The following is a 24,221-nucleotide window of genomic DNA, read 5'->3' on the forward strand; positions in this document are numbered from 1 at the left end:
GTTCACTAAACTTTGAAGTGTTAGCAGACCCTGTTGGAGCCCTGTGGGTGCTACAGGCTCTATTATACTGGATCAAACAGCAGTGTCTCCACTCCCCTCTGGAGCAGCACTCCTGGCCCAGGAAAAACTGGGATTCTGACTGCTTTGTCACAGTGTCCTGCAGCATGGCATTATCTTTGTCCTGGGAGAGAAATTCAGCTGAGGAGAGGCGGTCAGAGAAAATAAATTTCCTGAGAGTGAGTCAGTTTTGATCCTCCCTGTGCCTCCTTGGTCAGCTGAAGGTGTTGCAGAGGTGCTGGGGAGCCAGGCACACCAACGGGGGGATGGAGGTGGCACTTCTCCTTTTACTTTGTGGAGCTGCAGGGGAGAAAAGAGCTGCCCCGAGTGCAGGCAGCTATTCTGGGAAGGCAGCAGCTCACAAAAGCCATGAGAAAGGCAAGAAGACAGAGGGCCCCAACCTATTGTTTGCCCCTCTTCATTCCAAATAATCGTGACTCCCGTGACCTCCTGGCTCGTTCCCTGCGATGGGGATTTGGGGACAGCTGCTGCCCTGAACAGCTGAGCCCTGCATTATCTGCCTGGTTTCCCGCAGCTCCTTCCTCCCACTCCAGCGCAGCAGCAGTGGCAATGATCACCTCCTCTCCCACAAAATTAATCGGTACTCCTTAATGAAGGTTTGGGATTCTGGTTGGTGTTTCAAAGGCTTATTCTCTCCATTCTCCTGAGATTTGCTGCTTTATCCCCCATTCCCTGTTCCATTTGCAGTTGTTGCTGTGCAGCTCAGCCTGTTTCTTAGGGGAGGTGGCTGAACTTGGCCTTGTTGAGAGCAGGGTTGTGATTTTTGTCAGAGACTTCAGCAGAGGTGGGGAATTTGCAGCCTGGTTCAGTTCTTTTCCCTCCTAAGCAGCAGTTTTCTTATCCTGATTGGAGGAACTTGCCTGAATTTCTTGGACAATAATTCTCCAGCCGTGTGTATGGAACTGCTTTAATGGTTGCAGAGGATTTTTCCTTAATGTGTTTGAGGCCTTTGAAGCTTTTGGCTGTTGCACCACTTAAATTAGGTTTATATCTATGTAAAGGTGATAGTTTTTGTTCCCTTTAGTGGCTGACAAAACTCTCCTTGATGAGGTGAACTTTGATTTTCTCAGCATCACTTGTGTTTAGGTGAAATGTCAACTTCCCTCTGCTTGAGGCTGAATGCACACACGGGCAGTGTGTTTATAGCTGCAGCCTGTTGTGTTTTCCCTTGGGGAGACAGAAATCAGCCCTGGCTGGAGTCATTCCTCCATCAAAGCCATCTTGTGCCCTTCTCCTTGGTTTCTGGGGTTCATCAGCCCCAGCCTCCTCCTGCCATGAAGGGATTGTCAACCAGTGGTGACACTTTGTCCCACTGGGAGAGGGACCAGTGAGATCCTTCTGCTCCTTCCAGTGCAGGCCTCAGGCTTCACCTGACACAGGTATATCCTGTTTAACCTTCAGGTTAACCTGCTTGGGATCTTTTAATACTCAATCTCAGAAAAGTGGGACAGAGAGGCCTATAATAGATAGGTAAAAATTTCGGGGTTGGGGCTGTTGGCACAGTGTCACAGTAAAGCAGGCAATGAATTAAATACAAAGCTTTCGTTGGAACATCTGACTCCTGATGTAACAGTAACATCTGATCCATTAATTTGTCTGTCCAGGCTCCACTTTTCTGTTGGGTTGCACAAGTGAACGGGAGGATCAGTCTAATTTCAGATTTTTCTTTCATGCTTGACTTGTGTGCTTTTTTCCTTTGGTGTTTCAGTGAATGAGACACGTCAGCAAGTGGTGATTTGCAGTGATGTGAAATCCTTACAGCAGTTTATTCTTGGAGTTTTGAGCTTCTTTAGACATCCTTTAAAGCAAGTAAAGCTGTGGCAGTGTCAGAATGGTTAAATTATCCTTATGGGGAACTGCAAAGATCAAAGCAAACCTTGGGATTACCCATCTCCCAGGACTGCATTGTTGTTGGACTCTTCACTGGGATGTGACCGATTGTGCTGGCGTGATGAGTGACACTGGTGTGGACTCTTTGCTTGGGCTGCCACTGGTCCTTTTGGGAAGATGTCAGACCCTTTTTCCACACAGACTGTTCATCCCTGTCTGTGTGTAGCAAGTGCAGGCACCTGACTGAGCTCGCTGCTCTGGAATATGTGGTGCACACACAGATGGAGTGGCCCAGGAGCGCCCAGGACCTTGTGCCAAATCTGTCCTCTGGAAAATGGCTGGGAGTTCTCTTCTCCCTCCCAGGAGCACGGGAGTTTGTGTCTGACTGCAGATACCTGACATTTCATCCATCATCTTCATCCACGTTACCACAATCTCCTGCAAACTCAGGCTGTGATCATTAAGTCCCTTCTGTGTGATCCACCCTCACTTCAGCTCCTGGCATTAGACAGAGATTGCCTGTCCCTGTTCTAGATGGACACACACCACCTCCTTCCTTGATTTGTTATTTATTTATCATTCCTTGTGTGCTGGATGTTTGAGAACAGCACTGAAATGCAGAGCCTGTGACCCTTTGGTGTCACTGAGCAGTGACATTCCTGCAGCTCCCACTGATGTGACAGCGTTTGTGCAGTCAGGCTCTGAGTCAGGCTTTTCCTTGACCTAAGACTTTCAGGTCAGGCTTTTACTGCCAATTTAAATCACTGCTATGGCCAAAACACATCACAGTTCTACTCTGCCCAGGATATGGAACACCACAAACATCTTTCTGTAAGGTCTGGCTTCATTTGGGCTCAGCTGCTCACCATGGTTTTATCCTCCAGTACTTCCCAAAGCCTTGTGTGTGTCAGTCAGGGCTTTAGAAACTGCCTTAGAAAAGTTCAACCCAAGTGGGTTTGAGGCTTCCAAGTATCAGACAAAAGAAGAAAATCAAATATGAGACGTGGAAAGCTGGAATTCAGCTCTGTGTTGGTCCCCATGCTGGGTTTGGTGCAGTGTCAGTGTTGTGACAGCAGAATTCCATGAGCAGAAAGACAGAAAGAAAGGCCTCAGACTGATACCTTGGAAATCTTGCTTACTTGGCAGTTTGGAAGCTGGTTGTGTTGGCAGTAATCAGAAAAAAGTCCACCCCATGGTTTAGGCAAAGGAGAGTGGGGGAAGGGACGTTGGCATTCAGAGCTCCAAACTTTCCCTCAACCCCTGTCTTTGTGTTTCTGATCACGGGCTGCAGGCCAGACTCTGTGGTGGTTTGTAATTAAACCCAAGGCTTGAAGGTTCTGTGGAGTTCTCGTTGCCTACCAGGTCAAGCTGAGTCTGGTTTCTATCATGGAATATTTCAGTTCAGTTACCCCTTGAGGAAGTCTGGGAACAGACAGGCCATTCATATTGAACAGATGACCTAGGCTTAAAAAAACCCTTTTTGTCTGTTAAGCTTATGGCTAAGATATTATGAAAACGGCTTAATAATGTGCCCTAACATTTATACCACACTATTTTCTTACTTTAATTTTCCAGGCAATTAAAAATAATTGAAAGTTACTGCCAAACCCCCTGAAGATATACTTTTTCTTTCAAATAAGCTTATTTTCATACTTGTGAGGTCACCAGATATTTATTTGACCATCTTTATAGGGGTCAGGCCCGTTACACACCCAGAACGGGGATGTGGAATAGAACTTGCATTGTAACAGCAAAGTGAGAAGTGAGAGCCAAGGCCAAGAGGGGCCGTGTTTATTGCTGGGGCACCACAAACAGGACTTGTACATGGACCAACCCGGGCCTAAATCCTGCAGTTCAGCCCTAAAAACCTGTGTTTAAAGCCTGTTAATTCTCACAGAGGCAAACAGAGCTGGGAGGGCTTGGTGGGGATGAGCTGGGGCCAGGCAGTGCCTCGGGGGGTCCTCGATGGAAGGGTCTGGTTTGGGGTGGCAGTGGAGCTCTTTTGGGGGCTCTGGGCGTTCTGAGCCCCACATTGTCACTGTGGCCATGAGAAGGGGTGCAGTGGGGAGGGAAGGCAGGGGTTCTGTTGGTGGATGTGGAGTGTGCACAGCCCAGCCTCCCTCTGTGCTCTCCTGTTAATAGAGCTGTAGCAGACACAACCCGTGTGGCTGCTCTCAGCATTGCTCAGCCAGTTCTCCCCTAAAGGCTTAAAACCTCTCATGTTATACAAGAACTGAAAGCCTTCTTGGAGTGTCCCAGATTTCCCCCTCCTGTCCGTCCTATTCCCCTTCCATTTTTCCCTTCAAATTATCTCTTGCTGCCTCATCTAATATTACACAAAGTAGGTTTTTTTTGAAATGTTGTGTCTTTCTCTCTCTCCATATTCACATCCATGGAGCATTTCCTCATAGATCTCTTAGCTGTAGTCAAAAGGTGAGTTTATGTTGGGGGGAAAAGGAGAGAAACTGGTGAGCTTTTGGCAAAATTCTGGCTATTGGACAAGACAATTTGCTAAAGGCTTCTTCTTCAGTGTTCACATGGAACATCCCAGTGGAGGGGATAATATTTTTATATTATAATACCCTGAGCTGGAAGGGACCCCAAAAGATCATCCAAGTCCAACTGCTGGCCCTGTACAGGACAGCCCAGCAATCCCACCACGTGATTTAGCTCAGTTATTTTAATTTTTTGGTAACTGTTGGAAATATTTCTCTTTTCTCAATGTGACCAGACTTTCTGAACAATAAAAATCCTTTCCTGAGCGCATCACTCCAGCATGGTGCGTGCTGTGGCTAAAATGAATTCTGTTCAGATAAATCAGTCAGCAGAACGTGGAAGGTTCCTCCAAAGCAAACCCTTCCTGACACAGCAGAGCTGCTTTGCTGCTTGGCTTTGGCAGAAGGAGCAAACTCAAGCAGAGAGGAGCAACCTCCTCCTTCCTCCCCTCTTCAACCACCCCTAACCCCTCCTCAACTCCATGTCTGGTGGAAAGACCATGTGATGCTTATTTCTGAAGGCAGCAAAATAAGCTTTGGAAGTCTAAGACTGTAATTGGTTGTCTGCCTTTTTATCCTGGCAGCTCTGGGGACGGTTCAGGAGTAATAACTGTTACTTAAAGTAGATGAGCTTCTTGTGGCTTTCTTAGAACTGCACAGCACCGTGCTTCTCGGCTGCTTAGGGAAGCATCTGCCTGTCTGCAGCTTTCAAAACATTTTGTAAGCAAAGAATTTAGGTTTTTCCTCTCTTCTGTGTATGGAGAAGTTACTCCTCGGTGAGTTCTTGCAGCGCTTGACTGAAAACTGAGTTCTTTTGAAGGATATTAAATTTGCTCAGTAACTTCAAGCCATTGGCACTTTAAATAGTTATAACTATATGGCTGCTCCTCCTTCATTCATCTTCTGATAGAGACTCAAGGTGTGAGGTTTTAGATATCTGAGGTCTTACTCTGGTGTTTTTTCCACTGGGACTGGGGGTTTTCCGTGGCACTGCCTTGTAACCTTAATAGGATTTGTCACTATTAATCCATGGCCAGTGTATTGACTTTCACTGATATTTATGTAAAGCAGTCTTGGGTTTAAAAACTGCGCTGGGTGGAGCAGAAAATTCCGACTGTGGTGATGTTTGTGAAGGTGTTGGAGGTAATTTGCAGTTGTTTCCCTACACCTCATTGTGCTCGGGCTCCAAAGCTCTGGGTCCTGTCATTCCACTCACACTTCACCCCCCAGAACACTCTGAAGCTTTTCCCTGTTCTTATCTCAAACAAATGAAATCCTATGAAAAATAAATGTAGGGCAGTGCTGCCTTTTTTTGCAGCCCGAGGATCCCAGTTGTTTTGTACAGTTTTTTTTATTCTGTATGACCAAAAAGCGACCCTGCAGCCAGCCAGATGTGCTGCTCACAGGAAAATGTGCATTTTCCTGGAGTGGGAGGCTGAGATGCAGAGCAGGAGCCCTGTAAATCACCACAGTGCAGACGTGGGGCTGTGCTTGCTGTGCTCCACTGCTCTCAGAGGTAATTCCTGGGGATGTCCTCAGGCTCTTGTCCCAGCTTAGGCTGACAAAAGGCGCTGTCCCTTGCCCTCAGCAGCGATGTCACACGCTCACACACATGTGCCAGGAGAGCCAGCCCGGCAGAAATAGCAGATCAGGTGCTGGCAGGGCTGACAGTGAATTCTTCAGCTGGGCTGGGGGAATCGTCCATCAAGGCTGGTGACTGTCCTGGCTGTTTCCTGTGCTGCTTGCTTCTCCTCCCAGAATTAACAAGGGTTGGGTGCTGGTGGCTCTTAGTTGAGTCAGGGCAGATTCTGTGCCCCAGGAGCTCTGCAGAGGAGCTGGGGACACCCAAATCAGGGCACTCTGAAGCTTGGCAGCTCCATCCCCAGGTACCCCAGAGGAGTTTGATGAAAGAGCATTAAAAGCCCATCAGTTTTATCAGTTTTAGAGCTCACTCTCTCCTTTCTTGGCTTCTTAAACTCTGCTGGAATTAGTGGAAGTCACAAGGGGAATACTTGTCCTTTTATATAACCTTGGAGACTAAACTGAGGTTCTTGGCTGGCAGAGTGGACATGTCTCCAAAATTCAGGAACAGATGCCTGGGAGAGTTTGGAGCTGGAACTTGAGTGCAGTTACAGCAAGGGAGCCTGGCTGCGGTGCAGAGAAAATGTGAGGAGAAAATTTTATTCACAAAGGGCTTTTTAATTACCAGAACTGTGACCCCCACAAACTGGGCAAAGCAAGTCTGTCCACAGAGGAAATTCTGCTTTTCCATGCTGAACCTGATGGCATCACTTCCCTCCCCTCTTGGTCACTCTCCTTGTCCTGGTCCTGACAGGGCACCCCAGAGTTCCCAGGAGCTGCTGCCAGTAAAAACAGCCAGAGGAGAAGGGGCCATTCCCTGTGCTCAGCCCCTCTGACCTGCCTTGTGCTGGCCTCCAGCACTGCCTCTGCCCTGCCAGGGGAAAGGGGGACTTGAGCTGTTTTGTTTTGGTTCTAACCACAGGGCAGGGAATTCTTTTCAAGCTGTAACTTTTAGTTTCCACTGGAAGGGCAAAACAGAGTCTCTTAGCCAGTGGAAAGGAGGCTTCCAGCTGCATCAGCCAAGAGGCAAAAGGCAAGCACATCATGTAGCAAATGATCAGCTCTTTGCAGAGGCTTCTTCAGCAGAAAAATCAACAAATCGGGGGCTTCATTTGAGGGATTTAACACTGAGGTAGCCACATTCACACATGGCTTTGCCTTTTTTTCTGGAGGAATCAAAATCACTCTGAATGGGAAATACTGATTTTGTGAGCTAAAGGTTCATAGAATTTTGAGACCAAGAGAATGGCTGTTAAGAAGTCATTATTTGTAGAAGATCTGAAGAGTTGTATGGATTTATAGATCCAGATCTATATCAAAGAGTAATTCATGTGATGGATGTAGCAGGAGAACAGTAAATTAAAAGGATAATTGTAAAGATCAGGGATTAAACAGCCAGGTGAGCTGGCTGAGCCTTTTTTATCACTGCAGATTCCCAGGTACAATCTTCATCATGTCCAAACTTCATGGAACTTTTCCCCAAGGTCACAAGGTGCAGTGAAGTCCCCAGTGGCCCAGAGAATCCCAGCAGCTTTACCAGTGTGTGAGAAATAGAAAAGATTTGCTTTTGCTCCCTGCATTTCAGACTGAAGTTTGTGGCCCTGGGAGGTTCTTGCTGGGTTTGCTGTGGCACAGGCTGCTACAAATGCCTTGTGTTTGCTCCCAAGGATAAGTGCAATCAGCAGATGTCATCTGGCCTAATTTTTTGTGCTAAAGGAATAAAAGGGAAAGAAATGTTGAGACAGGAGAGAAAATGTGAGTTTTTTTCTTTCTTTTATGCTAGCCAAGAAGCTTTGAAAATGGATGATGACTTACGCCAGGGGCTATGTAGAGTGTTCTAGAAAATAATTTAAATTTGCCTTTACAAGATGAATTCATCAAAGGGTACTTGCAGGACTTTGCTTTAAGCTGTGATGGTGTCTGAAATAAAACAGCCCAATCCCTTCACTTTTGCTGTTGCAAATTTTGGACGTGTTTCCATAGAAATTAAAGATTTTTGCACAGGTGTGAGGAGAACTCAGTTCCCAGGGTTGGTTTTTTTTTTGAGGTGAACTTCCCATGTGCTGCCACATGACCAAACCATCTCCTCTTCCCATCCACTTCTTCCAGAGCAGCTGGGAAGGTGTGTTTGCCTTGAAAAATCAGCCCTTCAGGAGCCCCCTGTGAGGAGGAGAAAAGCCCCTGGGGCTCCTCCGTGGGCAGGGAGAGCAGGGCACTCCAGCAGGGATTTTTCCACAGCTCCTGTCCCTGGCAGATGTGGCTGGTGGAGGTTCCCCCAGGTCACCCCTGGGGGACACTCTGGCAGCCAACATGTGCCGTGAAGGCAGGAATAGAAAGCAAATACTTCCCGTAATCACACGTCCCAAAATGACGGGGGAAAAGGAGTCCTTGTGCTTCCACCACAGAGCAGAGAAAAACGGGAAGATGGAAAGTCTGGCTTCCTGCCCAATGGAACCAAAATTGTAAAAAAAAAAAAAAAGAAAAAAGAAAAATAAAACAAATGCTACATACGCTCCCTGGAACTGACACTGCAGTGTGGTAGGGTTTTTTTTTTTTCTCGTTTAAATATCTACAGTAGACAAGCAGTAAATCTTCTTACAGCTCCGTGGCACAGCTTTATTTTTAGCTTTTTTTATTATGGAGACAACCCTCCCCAGCTTTCAATCTGTACCTGAATATTTTTATTCCTTTAATCCACGTGAAAGTGCAGTCCTTACAAAGACCTCTAATACCTTATTAATCACTTCTGGACCACGTCACAAAGAGGCTTTAGGAAGAAGTGTTCTGGCCATGGGCGACGTGCTCCTGGAGGCTTAAAGGACGTGGATAAAGGGCCCTTTGCCCACATGGAAGAAAGCTCCAGTGGGCAGTTTTAAATTTGATTTTAACTGGAAATCTGAAAGAAATCTTAAGGCTCTCAGAGCCCTCTCCCTTCTCATGTGGTTCAGGTTCTTAAAGAGACTCAGGCCTGTGACTGGTGAAAGCAGCACGTGGAAAATTCCAGGTTCAGTTCCCAGGTGTGGGAATTGTGGTCTCGGTAACCTCCAGAAGCAGATTTGAATCCTTGTCACTGGTCGAGGTACGTTCCTCCTGAAATGCCATTTTACACAGCTGGGGAACTTCTTCATCCCTGTGCCAGCAGGAGCCTGCAAAACGTGTCCTGGGTGCTCCTGGAGGAGGGGCGGCCACTCCGGGCCAGGACTTCACTGGGCTTAAAATAAAACTCGGCATCCTTCTGTTCCAAGTGAAAGCAGCAGATAAATGTCACGGCAGCCTTTCCAAAGGGGTCAGTGATGTTACCCACTTTCTGCCTGTGCTCAGCTGGGTGTGACTGCCCTGTGGTCACAGGAGTGAACCAGGAAAGCCACCGAGAACAGAGCCTGGAAGTTCTCTCTCTCAGTTCCACTTGTGTTTCTCAACGTGCCCTTCGTGGAGCAGGGCTCAGACACGGATTGCTCAACCTTGCTTGATGCAGATATTTCCTGGAGTTCAGGGCGCCATGAAATGCAGAGATTGGCAGCCCCTTTCGGGGTGCTCTGTGTTGTCTCTTCGCTGCTCTGGTGTGGTTTTAGCCCATGGTGTCTGGCATGTCTGGGCCCCAGCAGAGCCTCTGGGGCTTTCTCTGGCTTTGCATCAGCCCAGCCCCGGTGGCTGCTGAGAAAGTGGCTCAGTTTTTGCACCCAGACGGGGAATCCGATGGCACAGGAAGCTCCACCCGTTCTCAGGGTGTAACTGAGCTCCCCGGGTGACAATGAGCACAGTGAGAGGACCCTGCACATTTACAGCCCAGGTTGTATTTTCTCTGCTTTATCCCTGCTTTTCCAGCCGTGGGTTTTCCAGTGGAGTCGTTTCTGATTTACACCTGCCTTAAATACAAACCGGAATTCTTCAGCCTCGTGGTATTTTGCCAAGTAATTTTTCAAGAGGTTGGAATACAGATTTCTCTGTGTTGGGATAACTCAGTAGCTTGGGGGACATTAAGTCTTTAATTTCTAAAAAGATGCCACACGATGTGCCAGGATTCCTGCTGGTCTGGGAACACATTTCCCATCCCTCTTCTGATGGAGTGGACAAGGCCAAGAGAGGGATTCCCCAGGGAAAGCAGCACCAAAGTGCCTGGGAAGGGCATAAACCTGTGCCATGCCCTGTTCTACCAGATCTCTGTCTTGAACCAGGTTTTGGGATTTATTGCCTAACTCAGACACAGTCTGGGGAGATTTTATCAGCAGAGGCTAGATGGGATTTGGAGAATGAGCTGATTTTTGAAGGTACATTTCCAACCTAAATTCCACAGGTGTGGAGGCCTCCTGAGTGTTTTCCACTTGTTGATGCTTTCATTCTTAGCAAGGCAGAAGCAGCCCAGTTTTCAGTACCACATATCTGGGTTTGGGGCAGAGTGACAAAGGATGAGGAGGGAGCAAAAGCCTTTGCTCAGTCCAGGTGTGTGACTCTGGGGTACAGCAGGGGAAAAAACAGTGAATTATTCAGGAAATGTATTTTAGTAGCTACTCGGGCACCAAGAATCATACCTGTGAGCACTCCCACATCTTAAAAGACAAGAATTTTTTCTGGGCTCATTTCCCATTGCATTTGTAGCAAAAAGATGATGTTGAGGTGCCTGACCTGCAGCTGCTGGTTCTGCTCCTGGTACCGAGCTCTGGGGAGGGTTTGTCTTCCTGAGAAGGAGAGGGTCAAAAATTCTTTCCACTGGTCTCATGGTTTGTTACTGTAATACTTAATTGAAGTAGAAAATTTGATCTGACATGTCAAATGTGGCCCTGGCTGGCCCCAGGCCAAGCTGAGCCGCCTCATTTCGGTTTGCTTTAAAATGGCTGGCAAAGTTCACGGGCCCAAATTTCCCTTTGGAATGCACCTCTGAAATCTTTTTTTAGTGACTGTAGAAATCTTACGGTATCTATTTTTCCCTAAAATTTGCTTCAGAAACCAACAGTCTCAAGGCTTAATTAAATGTTTCACGTAAGCATTTCTGGGCCCACTTTGTATCCTGAAGTTTTTTCCATGTGTGGATTGGAGAAAATGTTTATTAACAAGTGGCTGTGCCCAGCACAAAGCCCATTTGACAGCAGATTATTCAGTTGCCTCCAATGGAAATAAAAATGAATAGGAAATAAGGAAATATTTATTTCAGTCTTCTCGAGTTTTTCTTCAAGTGTTTCATAAATTGTTTATGAAGATGGCAAAGAAGTTAGATTGGATTTTCAGTATTTCTTTTGCAACTTGGTGTGTGTTTCATTATTTGGCACCGAGGGAAAAATGAAATCAAATCATCCCCATTTGAAGCAGTACCAAGGTTTGCTGGCTGGGCTGGAAGTGTTGGAGTGGGGTATCTTAGTGCCTGGAATCTGTCCTGGAGTGGGATGTAATGGCTGAGTCACATGGAGAGAAGATTTGGTGCTCAGTGTCTGTCTTGTTCCACATCTGAGGCTCTTCCTGTAGTAGAAACTACTGGAATTGTTGCATTTTTATGTTGTTAAAGAGAAACCTAAATCCAAGGTGGGGTTTTTAAAGCATTGACCAAGAGGCAGTTCCTGCCTGGAGCAGCAGCTGCTCCGTGTAATGCAGGTGGGATAGGGCTGGAGAGCTGGGAGCAGTCATCATCATCACAGCAGCCTGTGAGCCTCTGAAGGGCTGCTCCACGTCAGGCAGAGATGACTCCAGGTGAGGAAAACCTGTGGGCTCTGCTCAGCACCTCCTTCTCTGTCCCCTTCTGTCCCTTTGGGGGAGGACAGCCCTGTTTTCCTCCATGCACACCCCTCCTTTGCTGCTTTTTTCCAGCTGCATGGAAAAAAAGCCTGTTTTCAGATCAGCACAGGCTTCTGACCATGGAAGTGGAGCAGCATTTCCCAGTTTTGTGCCCTCCTGGTCCTTGGGGTCAGCCCTGACTTGAAGGCGAAAGAAAGGGGACAGTGGAGAAAGCTGGAGAGGATTCCTTTAAAAATGCAAACGAGATCATTCTGTTCTCCCCCCAGCCTTTGTAGGGCTGACCCTGCTCCCCATTTCAGAACTTGGGGTGCTGGTCCCACCCTGGGCCCATTCCTGGGGCCTGGCCCGTTCCTGCCTGGACAGAATGTTCAGGACGGACAGACGGACTGGGGGAGGGACGGCTTCCATGCTGAGTCTTGCCACCTGTTGCCTTTTTCATTCCAAGCCCCCCTTCCTCCCCAGCCTGCAGCCCGGGCTCCCCTCCCCACACAGATCCCATCCCCAGTGGATAGGGCCGGGATCAGGAGTCACTTGCCAAATGCCTTTCTCATGCTGTCACTAATTCTGCACAGGCAGCATCTCCGAGAGCAAAACCGAATCTTTTCCAGCGCATTGTCCTGTGTTTTCTGCAGAAAGGCTCAGGAATGCCTTTTCCTAGTTGGGTCTGAGGGAAGGGCCCATGCCATGGCTGGGCAGGAGGCAGCCCTGGGGAAGCCTGAAGCTGTTCCCAAAGAATCTGCTGCAAATCCCATGGAGCTGGAATTTGGCACTGGCACGGGCTAATTTTGTCCTGGGGGTTGCACACACACACACACACCCCCCCCTCATGTCATCCTCCTTCATCTGCTGCCTATGGAAAGCTGCCCCGAGGTGCCAGTGCCAGGGAATGTTGTGCTGAGATTGGGGCTGGGCTGGTGACGTTGCTGGGCACACTGGGCTCACTGGCCCTGCTCCCGTGGGAGTCCAGCATGGACACTGTCATTGCCTTCTCACCAACTGCTCACGGCGTGCAGTTAGAGAGCTCTTGGGTAGAGAGTCCTGAGAAGGGCATTTGGGCAATTCTGCAGGTGCTTTTCAGGTAAATCATTTCAATCACAGTGCTCAGGGTGCAGTTTCACCTGCAGAAGCAGCCTCGGGGTTCCCAGCTGAAGGTGCCTTGAGGGGACTGATTTTCAGAACACAGGACATTGGCAAATGAGATCCTTTGTGTCACCTGGGCTGGAGCATTGCAGGTTCCCAGGATACTGCCATCCCCTGGTTCTCCAGACACACCTGGATCAACACTTGTTTGCCCACAAAAATCACGGTGAAGTGAAAGGATGAAACAAATGAATGCAAATATGAGCAATTATTAATTACTGCAGCGTGGTTCTGCCACCCTTCTGGGAGCCAGGCTGAGCGGGAATGGGGAAAGGTGGAGAGTTCTCAACTGCAAAAAGACAGAAAAAGGAATAGAAACGGGGTGGGATGTTTCTTTTATGGTTTCTGGTCATGGTGCAGCACAAGGTCCAGAACCTTCTCCCTCCCTGCTGTGAGAGGTGTTTGTACTGGCAAGGCTTCAAGCTGGTATCCCCAGTACACCAGTTAAACCAGTAGTTACCAATTTTTTTGCAAGCCACGCTGGGACTATAGGAATTTTATTCCTTCACAGTGTTGAAGGAAAGGGATTTTGCTTGCCAAAGGGCTTTCTTATGCTTGAGGATGATTTATGGGCCAAGCTGAGCCACTTGTGGAAAAGGCAAAGCAGCTCTTGGCAGCACCCCCAGAATCCACTGCAGCTGTGGGGTAGTGAAGTCATCGGCATAACAACCACTGCAAACAGAATAACAAAGTCTGTTCTGTTCCCGTTTAAAATAATCTTTCCAGTTCAGCAACCACATTAAACTTACCTTTCTGCAGACAAAAATCATAAAAGGCCGATGGTTCTCTGCAGCTTGGAGCGAGTGTCTCCCTTTGATCACTGCCCATCTCTCCTGACCACGCACACTTGACCCGAGTGTCTCCCATGAAGGAGTGAAGTGTGTTGTGTCACAGTCTCTGTCTGCCCCTTGTTTGCACTCCTTTGTTTGCCCTTACACTCGAAAAAGCAGAAAAACACCCAGAGTGTCTTCCCTTTAAATAACAGAATCTGCTTCTTCCTTGTAACTTGTTTCTAAGCTGATTGTGAAGTGAGGAATTCTGACTTTGATTTTTCCTGCCATTGTTTCAGGTCTCTTCAGATCCTCCTGCTTCCAAAAAGCCCAAAATAGATGACTCTGCTTCCCAATCGCCAGCTTCTACTGAGAAGGAAAAACAGTCCAGTTGGTTACGGTCCTTATCCAGTTCATCTAATAAGGTGATTGTTGAATATTTGTAATCAAGAGGGATCAAATTGAATGAAATCAGAGGGGAAAATGAGAGAAAGAACATGCCCAGGGTTTCTAAATTAGTAACATTTCTATCCTTTGCCTAGTCAGAGCTACACAGTGCCCCCAAATTCCTTGTCACCCTCCAGTGCTATTGACCTGGATTGTGACAGGAAAGTCAGGAATTCCCTTGTGCCTTTGAGGTGGAGGAATCCAAGGCTCAGGAGCTGTTTGTGACCCCTACAAACTACAGAGAGCTCACTGGCCAACACAAGCCATGAGTGCAGCTCCCCTCCGCCAGGAACCCCTGAGCAGGGAGGGGATAAGTGAGGGTGCCCTGGGAAGCCCCAGCTGCCCTGTGTGGTGACCGATGGTCCCAAAGGCCGTTGGGTCACTCCTGTCCTGCCCTGTCCCCAGAGCATCGGCTGTGTCCATCCCCGGCAGCGCCTCTCCGCCTTCCGGCCCTGGTCCCCCGCCGTCTCTGCCAGCGAGAAGGAGCTCTCCAGCCACCTGCCCGCCCTCATCCGGGACAGGTAAGGACACAGGGACAGCGCCGTGGGGATGGCAGCTGGCCCTGCGTTTGTCCCCTTTGTACCTGCAGGGGTTTGATCTGCAGAAGGGAAACACGAACGAGTGGTGCTGGTTTGTGCACCAAGGGAGGTTAAAGGTGACACCTGGCCAGGTCAGGTGTGGGCGGTCACCTGGGTGCAGTCATTGAAGATCTCCCTTAAAGGAGGAGGAGTCCCTGTCCTGGGGCAGTGCTCAGGGGGATGCAGCCATTCCCAGGCCCCTGTCCGTGGTACCTGCAGCGGCTCCCTGTTCCCAGCACAGCTCCATCCTCTGCCCTCCCCACAGTGCCGGGGGCTGAAGGACAGCAGAGATCTCCCCAAGGCCTCGGTGTGCCCTGGGGGCTCCTGGCTCTGGGGCCTGTCAGCCCCATCCACACAGCGAGGCCACGCTCTGCTCCTGGAGAGGAGCAGCACTGAGTGAGTCACCCGCAGCAGGTGGGACCTTGGTGTCACACTGAGAACAGAAAGTGTCGGGGCAGTTCGACATCCCTGTGCCAGACTGGAGCTGTGCAGTCTGAAAAACCTCCGAGCCAGATTTCTGCCTGAGGGTGATGATTTCTTTGGAAAGTTTGACTTAAGTGACCAGGTGTTTTTAGGGAATATTACGGAGAACATATTGTGCTGCCCTTATGAACAAGTTTCTTAGAAGCTGTGGGGATTGATTTAAAAAAACCCCAGAAAGTAGAAGGAAAAAAGCCTATCAGTATATCCTAATTTTTAAACTAGGTAGGGAGAGAAGTGGTGCAAGTGTCCTTGGCATCCCTGTGAGAAACTTTGCTGGTTTCAGTATTGGATAAAACCCACCTGCAACAGCTCCAGGAGAATTTTGAACTGATACCACATCATGTTGTAGGTGCCCAATTGAAGTTGCAAAGTCTTTGCTCTGCTTTTTGCACAATTCCATGTATTTGATGTTATGTTATTGCTCCCCTTTAACACCAAGGTTTAACCAAGGGTTTGTTGGTTATTGTGTCTGTGGTTTTACACACAGATACTCAGGTGTGTGTCAGAGTCACAGAGGCACAAGAAGATGCTTTTCCAGTTTTCCTTAAGGAATTGCTGTTTTGAGTTGACTAAACATTTGTGGATAGACACAAGTCCAGCTATGCAGCTGGGCAAAACAACTGCCATGAAGAGCAGGAGGAAACAGCTTTAGGACTTTTAGGCTCTGGGAGATCTCATCTCCTTGGTGCTCTTAGGATATGTGGCACCTGGGATGGGATCCCAGGGTTTAATGAGGGCAAACCACTAAATACATGGGCAGGTTCTCAGCTGGTGTAAATCAGTGGGATTCACTGCCATTCCTCTGCAGTGTAACTGGAATGGGAACACTCCAAAGCCAGGAATGTGACCATTTTCTCCTTCCTTTTGCCTCCCGCTCCCGATCAGCTTTTACTCCTACAAGAGCTTTGAGAGCGCCGTGGCCCCCAACGTGGCCCTGGCCCCTCCAGCCCAACAGAAGATCGTGAGCAACCCTCCCTGTGCCACTGTGGTGTCCAGGAGCAGCGAATCCCTGGGCTCTGCCCAGCCCAGGAAGAGGAAACACGGCACAGAGCACACGGCTGTCCCCGAGGCTGCGGCCACCGCGGCCACCACGGCCACCGCCCCCGAGGAGGACAAGGAGTCAGAAGCAGAGATTGAAGTAGAAACCAGGGAAGAATGTAAGTGACACTTGTGGCTGCCTTTGTTTCAGTTTATTTGGGCTGGGGTTTTTTTGCAGGAGTTCCTGTGCAGCTTCCATGGGGTTTAAATGGAATTCTGGAAGCCCCGTGCCTCAATGTGCCATGAGTTACACAGTCACAGTTCAAACAAATTGCAAGTCCCTTAAGTCAAGGTTGCATTTTCATCATATTTCAAGTATCAAAGTATAAAATGAGTAGGCTTTTAATTTCCTTTCCTTTTAAAAACTGATGATTAAATGTCTCTGTACAAAAAGGCCTCGGCACATATTGAGCTGTATAATATATATATATGAGTTGTATATAATTATGTCTTAATTCTTGACATTTTAGAATTAATTTTCGATGTTTCTGTTTTCCAGTCACCTCCTCCTTATCCTCGCTCTCCTCCCCATCCTTCACCTCCTCCAGCTCTGCCAAGGACATGAGCTCCCCTGGGATGCAGCCCCCAGCCCCCGTCAACAGCTCCTACGAGGTGGCTGCACACCCTGACCCCCACAGCAGCGGGCTGGAGGCTGAGCTGGAGCACCTCAGGCAGGCCCTGGACAGTGGCCTGGACACCAAAGAAGCCAAAGAGAAGTTCCTGCACGAGGTGGTGAAGATGAGGGTGAAGCAGGAGGAGAAGCTGAACGCGGCCCTGCAGGCGAAGCGCAGCCTGCACCAGGTAAGGCAGCCCACACCCTGCCAGGTACAGCCCAGCGGGGAGCTCTGAGAATGGAATTGCCTCATTTTTCCCAAATAGCAACAGCCTTCGCTGAGGCTCTGTTTGTAAATCCAGCCGGGAAACCAAAGCACAGGAACCAGTCCTACGTTTTTAAGCTTGCCACCTGTTTTTCCTTGGGTTATAAATCCATGGTTACCAAAAATCAACATCTTTTCATTACTGAAAAAATCTTCTAGTCCAGCAGAGTTTATTTTGTTTTCATTTCACTGAACAGGAAACATTTCTGGAGGCTTTAGCTGGAGTTTTAAAGGCTCTGTGAGGGAGGGTGTTCCTGGGACACGGCCACAGCTGAAGTAAGGGCTTTGTCAGGCATCCCACTGGCCACGCTGCTGAGCCTCAGTCAGGGAGGCAGCTCCTTCTTTCTGGAAATCCTGGACCCATCAGTTGTATCTGTAGTGAGGTCAGGGCTGAGCACAGTGATGGGTGAACTGGTTTTTATTTGAGCTGGGGTAAAAAGAGTGCAGAGAAATAGAAGAGGGAGCCAGCGTAGAAGGTTTGTGTGTCCTTTTTGAATATTTGGTGTGGAGCTGTTCCCAAGCTGGGGCTGGAACCCATGGGATGGACTAAACAAGGGCCTGGTTTGATGGAGGGTGGGAGACACAAAACCAGCACTGGGGCTCTTTTTTTTAGTTACCCTGAGCAAATTGCTGAATTCCTTTGTATTCCAGTAAATCTGTGTTTTATTTTATGTATTTAAAAGTAAACATTTATGTGTAATACCTAAATAGTGTGTAGTTAAAGCAGGAATTGCACGAAGCAGTTGAGTGTTGAATCCAGCCCTGTGTGAGGGGCAGGGGACTCTGTGTCCAACCATCATTCTCCATTTGGGAAGGGGTGGATTCCCAGTTCCACACAGGGAAGAGATGTGTGTGTGTATTTCCAGGGGCACGGCCGAGCTAACAATGGCCTGGCTGGGAAGTGAGATTGTCAGAAGAGTGAATTTCCCATGACCCTGCAGTGTTACTTCACAGCAACCAGGGCTGGAGGGTTTGACTCGGACAGGGAGGAAATGCTGCTTCTGGGGGAAAAAATAGATCTTTAGTTTCTAATTTAACTGTTTAGGAAACGTGAGCCACATCTCTGTGCTTGCTGTGAATGTATTTTAACAATTTAGGAGTTTCTTCCTTTGTACCTTGAAGGTTCCTTGTCATTATCACTTCAGTTAATGGTTCCCTCATGGATTTGAGATTCCAAGGCAGCTCCCAGCCTGGACAGGGGGAGTGGCAGTTCCCAGAACAAAGTGTGGTTTCCATTCAGCTTCAGGTTTTAGTCTGGAGCTTTCCAGCTCTTGTGACAGAGCAGTCCATGGGCTGGTTGTCAGGAGTCTTGAGGCTCACCCAAATCACCTACAGCATCCCAGAGCTAGAAAAGACACAGTTTGTGTTCTGTCCTTGCCTTGAGTGGATTTTTTGGGGGAGCCTTGATAAAACAGAACTGATTTCTGACATCCCGTTGAGCTTTGCCGTACACAAAGGACACTGAGAGCTGCACTTTCCACGTTGTGCATCTTCAGAGCCTTCAGCTCCAGCCCAGGCACTGCAGTCGGGTGGTTTGGAACGTGGAGCTGGTGCTGGAGCTCTCTCCAACTGCAGTTCATCTTTATTCAGGCCCAGATGGTCGCAGCTATTCTGCTTGACAAAGCAAAATGGGGCTGTAGCGCTGAGCTTTTTGTTATCCTGGGCTTCAGGGTGGCAAGAACTCCACGGGATTTAAAGGAGTGCAAGAACTCCACGGGATTTAAAGGAGAAGGGCTGGTGCAAAGTTCAGAGGGGGGTTTAGCCGTGGGCTGCCTGGGTCACAAGCAGCAGGAGGTGGGAACGTGGTTTGGATGGCTCTGCTTCCTTGCGCTCATCCTCGCTGCCTCTGTGTCCCAGGAGCTGGAGTTCCTGCGAGTGGCCAAGAAGGAGAAGCTGAGGGAAGCGACGGAGGCCAAGCGCAACCTGCGGAAGGAGATCGAGCGGCTGCGGGCGGAGAACGAGAAGAAGATGAAGGAGGCCAACGAGTCGCGGATCCGGCTGAAGCGGGAGCTGGAGCAGGCGCGGCAGATCCGCGTGTGTGACAAGGGCTGCGAGGCCGGCAGGCTCCGCGCCAAGTACTCCGCACAGGTGAGAGTGGGCTGCACAGCGCCTCAGCTCCCCGCCAGGCACCAACACGGGCAGGGGCAGGCCAGGACTGCACAAAGTGGGGCCTGAATTTAAACTCCTGCCACAGAGGTGTGCAGGGCGTTAAAGGGAGCTCTCAAACAGGTCTCAAAAGCTCCTGTTTACTGTACCTGAATTGGTGTGTATTTATATATACTTCAAATACTTCACGTGGTTCAACATAGCCCTGAAAAGCTCGTGGCAGAGGGGATTCCAGCAGTGCTGGAGCAGACACAGGTGCTCCTGGAGGTGGGAGCTGCAGCTCCCTGGCGTGGTGGCTTTAAGGAGGAGGGGAAGAGCAGAAGCAAAGCTCACAGTCCCCAGGGCTCTGATAAGGGGAAGGGGAGTGGCTGCCTGCTCCCCGCTGAGACACGTCTGCCAGGAGCAGGAAATGATGTTGGGCTTCCTCTCAGCATCACAGGATGTCTCACTGATAAGGGGTGATAAGGGGTGTCCAGACTAAACAGAGCCGCCCTGGGGCTGCAGCGCTGGGCCTTCCCTGCAGGGCCCTGGGGAGCAGCCCCAGGCAGGTGAACACAGCCTGGGGGCTCAGGTGTGTCCTGGGGAGACTGTGTGACACCGGGCACTTTCAGTTTCTGAATGTGTTCCCTCCTTGGGAAGGAATGGAGGAGGTTTCCTAAGCTTAAAGACTAAAAATCACCTCAAAAATAACTTAAGGAGCCAATTATTTCTCTTTTCTGAGGCCAGGCCTGGCAGGTTGGCAGTGTCCCCTGCAGCTGGCCCCTGTCACGGCCACCCCTGAGCCCCCCAGAGCTGTCCCTGGGCAAAGGGCATGTGGCAGCTCCTGTTTGGTGGCTGGCACAGATGGTAACAAAACTCCTCACTCCCAGGCCTGAATTTTATAAAATGTTATTAAAACTTAAATTCTGAAGTGTTGAGAAATTTTAAAATAAAGTTTTATACTTGCAGCTACAGCTTGGGTGCAAGAGGAAGTTGGTATTATTTTTGAGGAAACCACAGTTCTCTAGACAGGCTCAGGCCAGGGTGGGGAGAGTCAGGGTGGAAATGCCTCAGCCTGAAGTATGAGATGCTGAACACTCATTGAGGAGCTGTGGTTTTTTCTTCCTTTTTCTAACCTTGATACTGAAATCCAACCACAGATGGAGGGAGGTTTACCTGCATTTTAGCCCCAAACGCTGGAGGTTTCTTTTCCTTGTTAAATAGCAATCTTTGCTGACTTTTCCTTTCTGACTTGGTGCTGTTTCTCTGATATTTGCACCCTCCAGTCCTGGGGGTTTTCTCTGCCTTTTCTGTCAGAAAGTGCCAAACAGGGAGATCAGGGAGGCCACAGGCAGCTGCAGGTCCTGCTGGGAGCAGAGTGGGGACACTGCAGGGCTTTAGTCCATAGCTGGGACAGCCTGGGCCATCAGCAGCCAAGGCCCTTTCTGGTCACTTCCATTAAGAATCATTGTAAAGGAGCTGTAACTCACCTGTGCCAACACCTGGGGTTTGCTTTGCTGAGCTAAAGAGCGAGCAGCCATGCCTGAGGAAGTGACCAGACTTCTGTGCACTAAGGAATTCTTGAACTGTTTCTTAACTCTTCTGGTTTTCACTTTCCTTTCTGGAGCTGGAGTCACTGGGAATGTTTAGGTTTCAGAGCTAAGCAGGCACTGCACTGCAGTAGTGGAAGGAAAAAAGGAACGGGGAATTCCTTCCTCACCTCAGTCGTGATAATCCTGTGCCTGGAGTAGAGATTTTCTCTCTTCCCTGATCCATGCAGGGAGTGTGGGGAGGCACAGCAGTGCCCTGGCCGTGTGTCACAGCCCTGTGTCTGTCCCCACAGATTGAGGACCTGCAGGTGAAGCTGCAGCACGCCGAGGCCGACCGGGAGCAGCTCCGCGCCGACCTCCTGCACGAGCGGGAGGCCCGGGAGCACCTGGAGAAGGTGGTCAAGGAACTTCAGGAACAACTGTGGCCTAAAGCCAGCAGCCAGCCCAGCAGTGAGAGCACCTCCAGCCCCATGGACAACTGACCCCTTGCCCCCCGGCACAGGGAGGGAGAGAAGTGGGACTGGGAGTGCACGTGTGAGTAGTGGTGTCCTGGCACACGCTTTAGGAATATGGATTCTCAGTAGTTGGAAGGCAAATGTTGTTACTCTCTAGAACAGAAGCACTGAATTCCGCCTCTTTTTTTTTTTTCCCAATCCATATAGCACAACATCTTACTGTGCCTAGAAAACACAAAGTGTTTGTAAACAAAATACTTTTAAGTCCACAGCAAATTTTCTACTGGCAAACTCCAAGCAAAGCAGCATGGTCCAGCTAAACCCGGAGTCCAAGGCGAGCACGGCAGTGGCTTTGTGTTCTCCTGCCTGTTGGAACATTCTGGAATTTAAAAACAAACCAACTTTTCTTATAAGCTATTTAAAATAATTCATTACACAGACTTGGTATTAAAAAAAAAAAAAATTAACGAGATTTTTATAATGAACCTTTAAAAGCAAAACAAAACAAAAAAGACAAAAAATAAAAAAAACAAACCTTCGATGCACAATTTTTAATGACTTTATAGGCTTTGGGATTCTTTGTGCAGAAGCCCCTCTGTGGTGATGATGCCATCCATGTCAGGAGCAGTTTTCCAGCCATCTCGGAAGCCATCGCGGTTCCATCCCGTCACGTGGGTGTAGGAGAAGTTCAGAGTGCTTTTCCAAGTTGATTTTTTTTTTCCTTAGATTGAATTATGTCCATTTCCTGCCCTGGACACAGGAAGAAGGGAAGCTGCAGGAGTGTGCAGGGGGTGAGGGGAGGAGAAGGGGTTGGGTTGAGAGCCCCAGCCCCACAGACCCCTCTGTGTTCAGAGACTTCACCCAGGAGCACTTCAGCCTTGGGAAAAGAAAGAGAGAGAGGAAGAAAGGAAGGAAATGGATGATCAGTTGGTAGAGGAACAAAGCAGAGACATCTGTGTGTTGAAGTCATTCTGAAATCTTCAGCTTTCAGTTTTCTGGAAAACTCATCTTGTTGCACCATCTTACCATGAATTCAGTATTTCCCTGCTTCCATTCTGAACTGTCAGTCAGGATTTCTGTGCCCAAGGAGAGTCCAACGTCGCAGTGTCGGATACTACAGAACAGAAAACCAACATTTTTGCTGCTGTGAATAAGCCTACGTCTTTTTTTTAAAAAAAAAAACTTTTTTTCTTTTTAAAAAGAGAAATTACTTTAATTTTGGGATCCAAGCCGCAGCCCCGGGATACAATGCAGCAAACCATCACTGCCTTGGGGGTGGTGCTGAGGTTTTTTTTATATATATATATATATATAAATATTTTATTTTTTTTTAAACCTGCACTTTGTCAGAATCTTAACTCTGCATTCTATTCCCTGTTTCTAAGATGTACATGTCAAGCATTTTCGATTCTGCCCTAACAGCTGTGCAAACCATGAACCCAATCTGCCACCACTGACACCTCCCACCAGCATCCCTGTCAGCAAAGGAGGCTCCAGCAGCTCCAGAATCCCCAGAGCAGGAATTGCCCCTGTGCTGCTGGTTCAGTTAGAACCTGGTTTTGTGGCTGTGTATCTGACCCAAGCTGGGGAGCAGCAGAGGTGCTCCCAAAAGTGCTTAATAAATAAAGCTGGTGCTTTACTGATCAGGAGAAAAGTTAATTTTCACCCATAAACACTCACCTCTGACACACTCAAGTGAAAATGTGATCTGGGGCTGCAGATGTGCCTTCCAGCTCATTTTTCCTCTCAGCATCTTCTCTAGGCAATGCTGACACTTTTTTTTTTTTACCTTAAAGAATAAAAAGAAAATAAAAATAAAAAAGAGAACCCCCTATGCATCATCATACCCAGAGTTATTGTAAAAGAAGAAACATATTTCCAGTAATCTTTATTTGCTTTTGGACATTAATGCAAACTATGTAAGCTTCAAAATTATTTCCCAGTAGACAGAAAGCGGCTTCCAATCCTAAAATTATAGTATTTACTTACAGTACATTAGAGAGTTTGTTTTGGGGTTTTTTTTGTTTTTTTTTTGTTTTGTTTTTTTTTTTAAACAAGAGCTGTTTGCTTGAAACCATTATAGTAACCATTATAGTAACTGTGAGCATTAACAAAGAAGTTCATATATATGTTTTAGGTACAAAAAAGAAGAAAAATGAAAGGAGTGGAATTACTGGGACAATGTAAAACTGTTGGGAGCAAGAAACAGTCACACCAAGTCAATGACCTGAACCTGTCTGTGGATACAGGGGTTGGCCCTTGTGTGTTTGGGATGCTGGAGTCTGGCTCTAGGTGCAGATCTCCTTCTAAAGTGCAATGCAAAAGGAATTTTGATTATGCTTGAGCAGGTTTGTTTTTGTTTTTTTAATGTGGGGTTTTATTTTCTTTGTATGTTTTTTTTTTCTGCAATTATTAAATCATATGCATGGATTAAACTCTGCCATATAGTCATTAATGGGCATTATTACTGTCTTATGTAAAGGGGTTCTTTTGTTATGCAGTATGCAGAAAAATGTTCTCAGCCTTATGATTTCCAGATCTGTATTATCCACTTATTTCTTCAAGGGAAACTAAACAACTGTAGCTGTAGCTGATCATTTTTGTGCATTTCAAGTCTCGTGCTCTGCTTTACTGCCGTGTTGGGAACCACACAGAGAACAGACCCCGCTCCTGTGGCAGCTCATGGAAGCCTGGCTTTGCAAATTTTGCTTGTTTGGGTTTTCCCCCCTGATCTATGATAAATTTCTCTCCCTTTATAACCCCCCAAAATTAACAACATGTCCAGCTGTTGTGTCCCAAGAAAAGCCACTCAGCTGAGCACACCATATGAGTTTTCCTTTTTGTATCCAGGGAAAAGCATTTACTCACTGGGCATGAGGCTCCCACACTTCTGAAGGAAGGAAATCTGCAGGATTTTCCAAGGAAACAAGCAGGACAGTGAAATAGTGCATCACCAAGCAGCCTCACCTGTGCTGCACAGGTAAAGGGTCCCAGGGGCAGCACAGGATCTGCAGAGCAGAATTACAGCCATTCTCTCTGCCCCACTCACAGTCACTCCATGCAGGGCCATTCCTGCAGGTGAACTCACC

At 48.1% G+C, this 24,221-nt stretch overlaps 1 protein-coding gene across 2 annotated transcripts in view; it reads left to right on the top strand.

Annotated features, from left to right (window-relative positions):
• The window catches only part of SKI (SKI proto-oncogene), a 99,991-nt gene extending 76,098 nt beyond the window's left edge, over nt 1–23,893 (top strand). The window contains exons 3-9 of one of the 2 annotated variants that reach the window (XR_010745221.1): nt 13,918–14,043; nt 14,471–14,586; nt 16,012–16,283; nt 16,664–16,965; nt 18,900–19,130; nt 20,971–21,211; nt 21,340–23,893. Coding sequence is in view for 1 of the 2 variants with exons in the window: in XM_066334178.1 (XP_066190275.1) it covers nt 13,918–14,043; nt 14,471–14,586; nt 16,012–16,283; nt 16,664–16,965; nt 18,900–19,130; nt 20,971–21,159 (1,236 nt within the window). In the remaining variant the exon portion in view is untranslated. Of the gene's footprint in view, nt 1–13,917; nt 14,044–14,470; nt 14,587–16,011; nt 16,284–16,663; nt 16,966–18,899; nt 19,131–20,970 lie in introns of both variants that reach the window. The other variant, XM_066334178.1, reaches the window with a different exon arrangement.
• The last annotated feature ends 328 nt before the right edge of the window (nt 23,894–24,221 follow it).

This window comes from Sylvia atricapilla, chromosome 22 (genome assembly GCF_009819655.1).
Source record: "Sylvia atricapilla isolate bSylAtr1 chromosome 22, bSylAtr1.pri, whole genome shotgun sequence".
Lineage (NCBI taxonomy): Eukaryota > Metazoa > Chordata > Aves > Passeriformes > Sylviidae > Sylvia > Sylvia atricapilla.